Source organism: Lissotriton vulgaris, unplaced genomic scaffold (genome assembly GCF_964263255.1).
Source record: "Lissotriton vulgaris unplaced genomic scaffold, aLisVul1.2 SCAFFOLD_1187, whole genome shotgun sequence".
Taxonomy (NCBI): Eukaryota; Metazoa; Chordata; class Amphibia; order Caudata; family Salamandridae; genus Lissotriton; species Lissotriton vulgaris.
Genome location: NW_028253979.1, coordinates 158519 through 171176, shown reverse-complemented (window position 1 = coordinate 171176; position 12658 = coordinate 158519). Strand labels below are relative to the sequence as shown.

General features: G+C 43.4%; 1 protein-coding gene across 1 annotated transcript in view; it reads left to right on the top strand.

Moving 5' to 3' along the window:
- LOC147660703 (inter-alpha-trypsin inhibitor heavy chain H3-like) overlaps nucleotides 1-5787 on the top strand; it is a 234398-nt gene extending 228611 nt beyond the window's left edge. The window contains exon 14 of the mRNA XM_086951524.1: nucleotides 5538-5787. Coding sequence (XP_086807650.1) covers nucleotides 5538-5772 — 235 coding nt within the window. The 3' untranslated portion in view covers nucleotides 5773-5787. The remainder of the gene's footprint in view (nucleotides 1-5537) is intronic.
- The last annotated feature ends 6871 nt before the right edge of the window (nucleotides 5788-12658 follow it).

Genomic DNA, 12658 nt, shown 5'->3' with positions numbered 1-12658 from the left:
AGCGCTGATGAAATAAACACAATTACAGATAATAAAGTGAGCAGTAGTCTGGATATCACATGCGCAGACAAGCCAATAGTGAACCCAATAGCCTGAGCGAGGTCGCGCTGAGAGAGGCAGGAAATTAATAGAAGCGCTATGCGAGTGAGGCGCTAAAATATTAAGGTAGCAGCAGTTCAGTGATCAGCGCGCTGAAAACGATACCAGGGAGTTAGCAGCTGAAGCACAGGAGGAGCGTGGTGGAGCGACCGTCCTGAAGCAGGTCCAGGTGGTCACTATCTAATCGTGAACACTTTCAAAAGTAAACTTCAGACTCAAAGCTGTTTAGGTTTACCTCAGATCTATACAGTAATGGATATCATGTAGAAGGTTTTGCATGTATGCTAGATAGGTAGACCCATGGTATATCCTAGGAAGTAATTTATGATATCCCTATTACTAGAGTAGATTGTTTGTTTTGTTGTTGATATATGCATTGCATCTCAAAGTTTCCATGCAGTGGCAAAAAATAACACAAAGGCTCTTTTTTTCTCACACCCATGACCTGTCCATAGACAAAAATCGATCATTCATGCTTTTGGTCCCCTTTTGATGTTAAAGCTGGTAAATTCAATTTTTGTCATCTTATATTTGAGTTTAATCATTCAAACCTGACACACTTGCCTCGCCACATATATTCTCACACCAGGAAGCCCATTTGTTTCTCATTTTACTAATACCTTCAACCCAGTGCATTGTGGTAGAGGTAGTTCATATACATAGCTTCCAATTTTGATGATCACAAATGTTACATGTAGAAACAACTGACTATTGTTCAAATATTCTAGTTTCTTTCCACTATTACAAATCTCTAACATTATGCACATTCAAGTTGTCAATCATTGCCCGCAGTAAACAAAAACCAGTACATTTAGTGTATCTCCCTAACTTAACAGATTTCACATCAATGTTCCCATGTTCCTCCCTCATTTCTGTTCCAGCTGCAAAGAATCCTTCCTTCATTTGACAAATGTTAAAAATATTTGCCCCTCGTGTACACACTGATATCAAATGGAAAATTATGGTACATCAGTTAAGAATAAAGAGGAAGAATTGGGGTTATCCCACATCATAGTGAATCTAATTTTGGCTCCTTGGTCTCTGGGTTCAAGAAGCCTGTAGCCACTTCCATTCAAAGATCTGCTAGATGTGCTTGTCACATACCTCTGCACTTTTCAGCGAGCAACATGGCCACATCCACTATCGCCCACCATTTGGCCTCTTTCTTCACCTACTATAAGTAGGTCCTATGGGGGATCGCCAATGAATAGCATCATTTCTGCAGGCGAGTACCACAGCCATGTCCATGAATCTGTTCTCAGCTCTCCTTTTCTTTTTCTTGAAGTACACACCCAACAGGCATTTTCTGCTTTAAACAGCGCCTTCCTACTCAATGTGTGTTCTAGAGGGCACATGCATCAAGGTAAGGACTTGCAATTCCTTATGCATGTAGGAATCGCTAAATAAAGGGTGTGTGCGTGCGCCACATGGCACTTAGAAAAATTCAACTTTTGTACATTTTTCTAATGAATTGCAGATTACCATCAACTTGAAGTTGATGGTCATTCTTGATTCCTTAATGCAAAGTCGCCATCTGAGATTGCTTGTTGCATTGCATTTCGGGAATCGCAAATTGTGATTCCATAATTGCATTTGCAAAATAGGTATTTGCTAATTTTGCGATTATCTATTTTCGATTGGGTTTGGGCTTGATGCATCCCAAAGGTTAATTACTGGTCAAAAAGGGGTCCATTCTGCGAATCGGTCCGTTCTCGACCGGTAGTTAGCTTGATGCATGTCCCCCTAGCTCTCTTGAGACTTGGATCCACAATAAAGATAGCACTGGGCTGTTCCACACTATGTGAATGAATCCTACTTCCACTTGGTTGAAGCAAGGGTAAATCATGTTGTCAGAGTGTAACATTTTATTAAGTCTGTGGGGTGTAAGGTATGTGTTTTGCAAGTAATTAAACTAATTAGATTTGAAGCAGCTATTCCTTGAAACTGTGTGAACACGTACAAGGGCCTGTTCTCATTCGTTGCCCTGGAACTGTCTAATAATCGCCTCCTGCCATGTGGATGACCTTGTGTTTTTATTGTCCCTGCCTTCAAGCAGCAAATTGCTCTATGAAGAAGTTTGGGTTGTGGCATGAACTTAAGTTGGGTCCCCAGTAGCATTGTCACCAGGGCTCCCTTCCACCTCCCCGATCTCAGCTAGACACAACACAGCCAGCCAATGCACCATCCATTGCAATTGTGCAGAAAAGTAGTACAACTGATTATCTGGAACCCTCAAGCCCCACCCACCTGGTCGGAAAACATAATGTGTGCAGGGAGAAACAGCTGAAGCCCACCCTCTCAATTCAATTCCCGTAGCAGTGAATTAAGTGCCCTGAACCAGCTTTGAGGTATCGAAACCAGTAGGCATGCAAAGAAATACTGCACTACCGTGAGAATTACCATCTTGGAGAGAGCAATTCTGGTCCTCGACGGTGGATGCAGTGTGCATCAAATGATGTGCTCCCCTCGAGTAACCATAATGTTCTTCCTGAATTGCCTTCTATAGAGTCTGTCTCTGAGTAGTAGACTCTTGGACCGAGATCCTTAAGGGTTCAGGCCTTCCATGTGATACCGAACCATGCCACCTCCGCTGGCATCTGCTGCCTTTCAGATGTCACTGGGAATGCAGAGGTATTACGCCACTTTGTACACAAACCAGATACCCTTCTGAATCGTCCAGCAGTCCCACACTCCAGGGCATCCCAGTTTCGGTGTTTGATAGGCATAGGAGCATATTGGCTGTGTACAGTGATATCACGTGGGTGCCATCCTTCAGAGGAATACCACTGTCCTCACTGTTCCCGCTAGTATACTGGCAAACAACTCTACCACAATAGCAAAGACCAGTGAGGGTAGTGTACATCTTTCTCTGGTCCCCTGGCACACCAGAAGAGCTCCTAAGATACAGTTCACAACCATGTCCTAGAATCTGTAAACAGCAATGCCATCCATATAGCCCATACCATTTACAGATTCAAACAGTCCATGACAATCCTAAGATACGCCCACTCTAGTCTGTCAAACAACTTACATGGATCTTGATTGCACCACAGCATCTGGGTGTTGAATCATCGACGCTATATCTAAGATTCAATAGTGTGTCCTAATATTAAAGGAGATGCTATGATGGAGCATAAATCCAATCTAATCTCCATGCACCAGTACCTGGAGGTAAGGGTGTAGGCAAATTACTAGTTCCTTTATTAAGGATTTTATAGTCGGTTTTGAGCATGAACAGAAGCATTTATGGGGATACACTCAATGTATCACCTCTACACTTAGGAACTGAGATGATTAGCACCTCTCTAGAACTAGCAGACAGGCAACTATGATCTAATGCTGATGTGTAAAGTTCAACTAACTTTGGCGACAGCTGGGCTACATAGGTCTGATTAAACTCAACAGGCAGCCTGTCAGTGCCTGGAGTTTTTGCCATGCCCCAGTCCTTCAATGGATTCAGCTTGGACTCTGTAAACGGGTTACCAAGAATGTTGCATTCATTCTCTGATAATCTAGTCAGCAATGCTGTCTCCAGAAAAGCGTCAATTGTAGACTCTGGATGTGTGCTCGCCACTCCGCACAGTGCCTTATAGTGGTGGGTAAACACATAATGTATTTTGTGATGGGCAGTTCATGTTTAATTTGGGTGATCGGTGGTATAGATCTGTTGAGGTTAATATCGGCAACGCAGTTATAATCCCCACCAGTACCAGTAGTGTGTCTGTTTTCAAGGAGAGGATGTGAGCAAGAGACTCCCGATACTGCATTTATCCCATGATTTGAGCATATATACTGCCTATAGTAATCACTACCCCATTCAGTGCCCCACCCTGTATTAGGGCATAAGGCCTGTCTGCATCAATATGAAGTGCTGTGTGTGCCAAAGAAATGCTTTGCTTGACACAAACCAGTGCATCCTGGCATAAGAGGAGAGACTGGCAGCAAACATCTGTCCCTGCCATCGCTCTTTAAGTGTGACAATTTTCCCCGCTGTCAGGTGTTTCTCCTCGAAGGAGTGCCACATCGACACTCTTTTTGAATTTCCTCCCTTACTAAGATAGCAGTACATTCATTGTAAATGTTGTAGTTAATTTGCCACTAATGAGGTGTGAGTAATTTTTGTCGAAATCTTTTGGCATTACAAAGCACCAACTGCATACCTCCCACCATTTCATTGCATATGATGTCTGTGGTTGCCAGAATATCTTGGGCCAAAATATTGACATGTAAGAAAGTATATATGTTCTACTTCTAACTTCACATCTTTGGACCTTGGCAATATGTATATGTATTCATTGTACAGAGGTGTGAAGTTAAGAATAATACATCTATACCTACCTCATTCCTCCTCAATATTTTGGTTTTCGAGATATTGGTCATCATGTTGTGATAAATTTATGTTCCAGACTACACCCCATAGAATCCAGTAACCAAAATACTTTTTTCTGGTGTCAATATACATCCGAACAAATATTGTTAGTGTAGTAAAGACCATATGGAAAGAAAGAAACATGTTTATCACTTATGAAAATGACTTATGTTACTCAGTAAGGAAATCAATACAAAACTACAGAACAATATTATTTTATGATTTATTGTACTGTATTTAATTGAACTTTTTATTTAGGGTCAATTACGATGTTGGTCAGAAAGCCTCCGACCCCCAGTCGAAGGCTTTCCAACTGATATTTCAATTTCCAAATCGGACTGTCTAATAACAGTGTAGGCAGTCGGAATTGAAACCGGTTGCTCACTCCGGCTGGATTCGTCGTCGGGACGATGATGTCGGTTACCAACAGCCTTTACGTGCCAGCCTTTCCGACATCAAAAGGATGCTGGAAAGTGAATTTGGAAACCCCTAGCAGGGCCCATCTTGCTACTGGGACCTATAGTTGCAGGCCTGGGGGGCAAATATGGTCCCCCCCCCTGTAAATCCCAGCACCATGAAACAGGCACCTTAAGGTGCAGGGATTACACAAACTCCCATTTCTCTATGGGAGCTTGTGCTACGGCTGGTTTACAGCTGTAACACAAGCTCCCATAGAGAAATGGGAGTACGCAACCGCACTGTGTGCAGTGGCATTGTAATCATGTGGTCGGGACCGCTGACCGGAGGTCAGATGGCCCCGATTCCGCGACGGTGTCCGACATCATAATTGACCCCTTAGTGTTTTTCTTGTGAACTCGGCTCCAAATTGACAGAATACCTTCCACTCTATTCATAATACGTATCCCACATCTTGTCAATTGTTATGTGCAATGTTTAATAACAACATATAAAACTAAATGCATTACAAAGAGGACATTAGATTTACTACGCAACATTTTCTAAATGTATTTCTACATTATTTTACATATTACTACATGTCTATTTTGTTTGAAACATGTATCAGTGTAGGTATAATATCTTGGCTTTCTTTTAAAATGTTTTACATTAGGATCCAAGCCAAAGGGGAAGAAAAGCAGAACCTCACTGCTCAGGCCTTGGACCTCTCTCTGAAATACAATTTTGTGACACCTTTGACTTCCATGGTGGTGACAAAACCTGAAGATGATAAAAAGGATGGACCTTTAATTGCTGATAAACCAAGTGAAGGTATCATAATGGGGATGGGCAAAATTAAAAATATTCCTGTAGCATTGTATAGCATTGACAACTCCACAACTTTCTGATGTTGTAATACAGGCAACATTTTAGTATAATTTGTTTGATTCTCTCTCAATAAGAAGGAAGTGCTTGTCGAGAATGTGTTGTCTTGCTCTCTCCCTCTCTTCCCTGTGCATGGTTTTCCCCATCTGATTCCTCCTAATTTTCGATGCACACTACCCTCCCCTGGCTCATCTGTTGGTTCCCCTAAACTCCCCATACTACTTAGATATTTTAAGAACCTTCATCTGTTGTATCGCTGCTACTCCGTGTTCAGCACCTCTACCTATCAGCAGCATTTATTTGATCACCCTGTGCCCCCACTCATTCATCACTGCAAAGCCTCTCCCCATCCTATATGCCTTCTGTTAATTTTCTAATTTATAATTTTAAAATGTTTAGGAGGGCCTGCAGCTGCAATTTGCCACCAGGATGTCATTTTCTAAAAATACTCAAAGAAAGGCGACGCCCATCTTGAATTTGTAAATTAAAAAAAGGTGGTTTTGTAAAAACATATGCCTGTGCTTTTGGGGTGATGCATACACATGTATATGACATCATATTTTTGCTTCTGTTTCGTCATAAAATATGTAGACAATACAATGTGTGATGAAGACTGAACACCTTTTCATCATCCCAGTGTTTTTTGGTGCTCTTGATGCTGTTCAGCATCAGTAAAATATATATCGTTTTTGGCAAGGTTGAACAGTATCATCAAAAACTGTCAATGCCAAAAGGCGAGACCTATTAACTTTGCCAATGGTTATTTACAAATGCTAACTGTGAAGTTTCCTAAGTTACAACAGCTTAAAAAAAAGATGCCTTAGTTGGTGGAAGTGAAGCTTGTCAACTTTACCCACCCCTTGCCAACATGTAATAAATATGATAGGTGTATGTTGCAGGCCCAAATCCAAACAGAGACTGATTATGAGCCAGAAACGAAGTATTCAATTAATATCACATATTCCGCATTATTTCAGTATGTTTTATAAATAATAAAGCCACTATATATCTTTCCTTCAGTTGAAAAGAGCTGTTCTTTCTATACAGTTGTGCGATGAATGTTCCTTTCCAGTTCACTATAGGGGAGGGACTGTTAACATAAGAAGCAAATATACGGGCGTGCTGGAAATATATTTTAACCAGTGGTGGCTCCTCCGATAACGCGGAGAAGCATTGCCTCACTGCTTTTAAGCAGTATAACTAAAGGAAACATTAAATGCTAATAACTAAGTTATTATCATTATATTTTATCCTTGTTGCAGCAGCTTTTCGGGCGGGGCAGGTCCACTCTGCAGACAGAGCAGGGGAGGGGAGGAGTGGTTTGCACCCCCTAAAGTGCATATGAATGTGCACTTTGCATGTTCTCCACCCAGGCTGCATTACATGCCCATGCCCACAGTCCCGGTCTGAGTGCCAAACCACATCACGCAGACCAATCCCAACGCTGCATTTCAGGGTTTTGAAGGCTCAGGGGGGGGGGCCTGGGTGCTTCCTGGGTGCTCTGTTCCTGTTCTGGAGATGACGGCGGAGAGAGCAACGAAACATGGCGAGACACGGTAAGGAGGTACTTTTTCTTTACCCCCTCCCCTGACCTTCCCGCCGTCCGCCCTCCCACCCCAATCTGTGCCAGGCCACCACTGATTTTACCTGAGTGAAATATGTTGTATTCAGAGATAATTAACTTTATTCTGAGAATTTGACAGAAAATTCATGCTATGATTGCATACAAGCAGTCTTCATTGCTCCATGTCCTACTTTTCCTCTAAGATGGTAGCCCACTCCTTATCTGTCAGCTCCTTCCCCAGGTCTCTGGACCATTTGTCACATAGTTCATGAGGGAGGTTCCTATGTGCGCCCAGGTTCCCTGGTATAGTATTTTATGTGATGGCGCCCTTCACCGATTAAGTGCATAGCATGAATGAGGTAATGTGGCAGTGGTTCTTTCCTATCTGGAGACATCTATCATAAACAGATTACTTGGGACCTGTTCTCCTGGGCAAAGTTCCCATGATCCATTAGGACACCATTTTTAAACAACCCCCCTAATGTGGTAACCCCCTCCTTAGACCAGCTGAGGATGTTCCATTTTGTAATCAGGGCAGTGGGCGTGGGGATTTCTAATAATGGAGTGGTATTGGTATATGGGGAGCGCTAATGTGTCTATTGCAGTGCCTTTTTCCAGTATGTGAGTTCTATACGTAAAAGCCTTTGGGCTGCTAGGGGGACCATGCTCTGGGGCAGTTGTAGGGTGTGTAGGGCTCCTCTGTTGATGGCTTGTATTGTATAACCCAGCTCATGCAGGTTGCACCCGGCGAGCAAGTACGACAGCCATTGAAGATGGTTTGCTTAACAGTAGGTGTAAAAGTCCGGCACACCCAATCCTCCTCTGTCAGCCTCTAGTTGCAGTTTGGTGAGTGCCACCCATCTGCGGGCGGTTCACCAGATGAGGTCTGATACTATTATATCTAACCTTTTAAACAGGAAGGTAGAGATCAATACCGGCAAGTTTGTAAAGAAATATAACAGATGTGGGAGTACCACCATCTTAGAGATGGCTATACGGCCCATTCCAGAGAGCGGTACCGAGGTCCGGAAGATTGTCTGGGAGCATAGTGCCTTTACTGCCCTGGTCAAGTTGCCCTCTAATAGATCCTGCAATGTGTTTTTTGCTACTGAGAGAGAGAGAGAGCTGCCCGAACCGGATCATGTCTGGTTGTTCTCCACGGTGAAAGAAGAACGCTTGGGATTTTTGCCTAGATGCATCAAGGGTTTATGCATTCGCAAACGGTGCGAATCGCAAAATTCGTCCGTTTGCGAATGCAAATCCCGTTTTTGGGATGCATGAAGCATTTTGGCATTTTCTCAATTTTAGAAATCGCAATTTTATTGCGATTTCTTAAATTGCGATTGCATTTAAGAAATCGCAATTTTGCGATTTCTTAAATGCAATGCATGATTACTTTAGAATTGTGAATTCGCAATTTGGAAGGGGTAAATTAGCATGAAGTTCAACTTCATGCTAATTTATAGAACACTTTCAAACATGCACTAGTTGCATATTTGAAAGTATTAATTTACACACACACATGTCCTTGGGTCATGTGTGTGTGTAAATTGCACTTACAGTTCAATTTCAGGGGTGCAGGGAGGGGTTCTTTGAAACCCCCTGCACCCTTGAAATTGCATTCACATTTTGCGAATCGCAATTTGAAATTCGCAAAATGTGAATGCCTTCCCATTGATTCCTATGTGCCTTTTGGCCCATAGGAATCAATGGGAAGGGTTTTCCTTAATTGCGATTCGCAAATTGTGAATCGCAATTAAGGAAAATTACTGAATCGCAAAATAATTTGCGATTTTTTTTATGCATAGCATTTTGCGATTTCTTAATTGCGATTCCTTAATTTTCGCAATTAAGAAATCGCAAAATGTTACAATGATGCATCTAGGGGTTTGTTTCTTTTATTGCGAGGCCCGGGATATATTCAAAGTGTTGAAAAATGCTTGGCATCAGCTCTAGGTTGCAAGGCAGGTTGTGGGTGTATGCTATTAGGTCACCTGCATATGCTGACAGCACTTATGTAGTGTTTCCCATATTGATTCCTGTTTGTCCTGCTTATTTCCACGGCCTGGTAGCTATAGATTCTAGTGCAAGTACAAAGAGTAGTGGCAACAGGGGGCATACTTGGCGAGTGCCCTTGCCCACCAGGTATGAACGCGAAATGTGGTTTCCGGTGCAGACTTGTGCCATGGGGGCCATATACAGCAGCTTTACCATTTGCAGGTATGCAGATGGTATGCCAAAATTTTCCATGGTTTTTACCATGTACTCCAATTTGAGGTGTCAAAGGCCTGTCTCAGGTTCAGAGAGATACATCCTGCATTCAGGCGTTCTATTGGAGTGGCCTCTATGATATTGTACAGGTTGTCTGATATTCAAAGATGTGCTGGCTGCAGGGACGAAGCTGCATTGGTCCGATTGAATTAATTTTGGTAGGCAGGGGAGTAGTCGACGTGCCGGTATTTTGCTCAATATCTTACTTTCTTTTGCAAGGAGCAACAGTGGGTGGTACCCGAGATGTCAGTGGGTGCTCGGCCGTTTTGGGGAGGGACACCACCAAGGCCTGCATAGTAAAGAGTGGGAGGTTTCCCACGTCTAGAGCAGTTTAGTAAAGGTCTCTAAATGAGGAATCAGTTTGTCTGAGGATGTATTGAAAAACTCCATTGGCAGGCCATCTAGGCCTGGAGCCTTGTTGCATGGCGGTTCCTGGATGGCCTCTTTAATTTTAGCTCCGTGATAGGGCCTGACAAGTCCTCCTGGGCTGCCTGTGTAAGTTGGGGATAAGTTAGGTCATCCAAAAAGACATCCGTGGACTCGTTTGCTATTCCTGTCAAGGTTTGGTATTGGACATCGTAGTACTCACATACTGCTAGATGCATCAACGTTCGATTTTGCGAGTCCTTAATTGCGAAGTTTAAGGATTCGCATTTAGGGACTCGCAAAATCAGATGCATGTAGGATTTGTTAAAATATTAGCAATTCCTACTCTGCGACTCGCAGAGTGCGATTCGCAAATAAGGAATGACATTTCATTGATTCCTATGGGCCAAGAGGCCCATAGGAAAGAATGTGGAGGAATCCTCAATTTGCGATTAGCAATTAGCTAATCGCAATTTGAGAATGTAATCTCAAGGGTGACTGGTGTCCAAAGGACACCCTGTTGCACCCCTTAAATTGACCTGGACACTGGTATTGTGCACACACATGTCCCAAGGACATGTGTGTGTGTAACATACAACTTTGAAAGATGCACTTTAGTGCATTTTTCACAGTTTTCGCTATTTACCATGAAGTTTGATTTCATGGTAAATAGCGACCCCTATCAGCGAAATCGCTAGCTATTTTACATTCATGCATTGCATTTAAGGAATCTCAATTTGGGATTCCTTAAATGCAATCGCAAATAGCGATTTATGGATTTGGGATGATGCATCCCAAATGCATAAATACCGGTGGCAGAGGGGCAGATTCTGAGAATCTGCCCCTTTGCAAACAGTATTTTGCTTGATGCATCTAGCTCATAATGCCTTGTTTATTTCTGCTGTGTTTTTGCAGTGTCTCCGCCAGGCATAGTTATTGTGTATTGAAGTTGGGGAGGGGAGCATTACGCAATAACCTTGCAAGGAGCAATCCTGACCTGTCTGCCTCGGCATGTTTTATCTGAATATAGGATCTGTAGTCCATAACACTGAGATGCTCCAGCAGGTCGCGTGCTGTATGTGTACCTCCTGCAGCTGTGCTATTTTAGATGTGTCACTGGCTGCTTCTTGCTCTAATTTGTTCATGCTGTTTTCAACAGATTTAACATTTTAGTGTATTTCTTGTCTCGCCCCTGCGGTGGTACTGATAGCAGTGCCCCATATGACTGTTTTAAACATGTCCCATTCTATGAGGCGCGCTGAGGTTGAGTTAGTGTTCTACATAAAGTAATTGGTGATCACAGATGCCATACTATCCCGAAAAACAGGATCTTCCAGCAATTGGGGCCTGAGTTTCCAGGTGGGTACCAGTGTGGAAACCCTGCCCCATGTAAGGGTGATCTCTAACGGGTTGTGATCTGTGAAGGTCTTCTCCAGGTAAGTGTTGTGAGTCACTTGTGTAGTGATGGAGAGAGAGCAGAGTATTCTATCTATCCACGTGTGGATTTGGTGGGTTGGGGAGTAGGAGTATTCTTGACTGTTTGGGTTCCTTAAATGCCATACGTCTCCCAGTGCCCAGCCTCCGGACCATCTGTGCAGTGCCTCCAATTGTCCAATGGACCCTGCTTCCCGAATTGGGGGGTAAGGCTCTATTTGGGTGTCCAGTACGTCATTGTAATCTCCTACCAGTAGTCATGAGTAGTCCTCCCAGTCTGCCAATGTTGTGTTGAGGCTTGTGAGAAATGTATCTTGCTCAAAGTTCAGGGATATATGCTGCCTATTATTCTGTGTGTGCCATCTATTGTGCCATGAACCAGGATATATCTGACCTGTGGATCTATACGCTGCTCCAGTGCCACAAACGGGACCCATGCCTAATCCATATTATCGCTCCTCTCGCAAAGGCTGAGTATGATGTGGTGAACACTTGTCCTCTCCATTTTTTGCAGCATTTTGCAGCTTCGGAATCAGTAAAGTGGGACTACTACAGAAATATTACCTGTGCCCTATTCCTATTTACTTGTGCATGTATTCTGTGGTGTTTATGAATGAGTCCAGCCTAGGTTATTTTTCTATACGTTCCCAGCATGTGCTGGTGGTTCAGTGCGTGTTTCCTAGGCCTGCCTTATGTAGCGAGGTAAGCAGTATGCGTTGTGTAATGGGGGTACGCCAGTGATCCCAAAAACCCCTGTAACATTCAATACGAGGTCCAGCTCTGGAACTATGCTGGTCCAAACTAAGAACACAACAATGTTAATGTTTACCAAAGTCTTGTTTGCTTTCACAGTGTTTCTTGTGCTGTGTATGGTGGGATAGGCAATGTGTCAGTCCCTTAGTGCCCACATCATGTTAAATTGTTGCTGTTTGACTGAAGCTGGGGAAAATACATGCGCCACTGGTGGCGGTTACCTCCTTTGTCCCTTTTATAAAGAGTTCAGGCAAGTCGGGGCGCCACGGCCAGGCTCCTTTTCAGTCCAGGAAGTCGTCAGCTGTTTAGGGGGGTCATGGTGCGGGACAAGGCTCTGTTCTCAGTCTGAATGCATAGTGTTTTCTTCTGACGATTCCGCCGTGGAAGGGGGATTGCAATCCCTGAATGTGGCTGCCGCAACAAGTGCCAATTCTCTTCCTTTTAGGGCATACTCCGGTGTGGGGCTCTTCGCATGGGACTTACAGCACGTTTTGGTGCGGCTTGACCTTCTACCTGTTGCG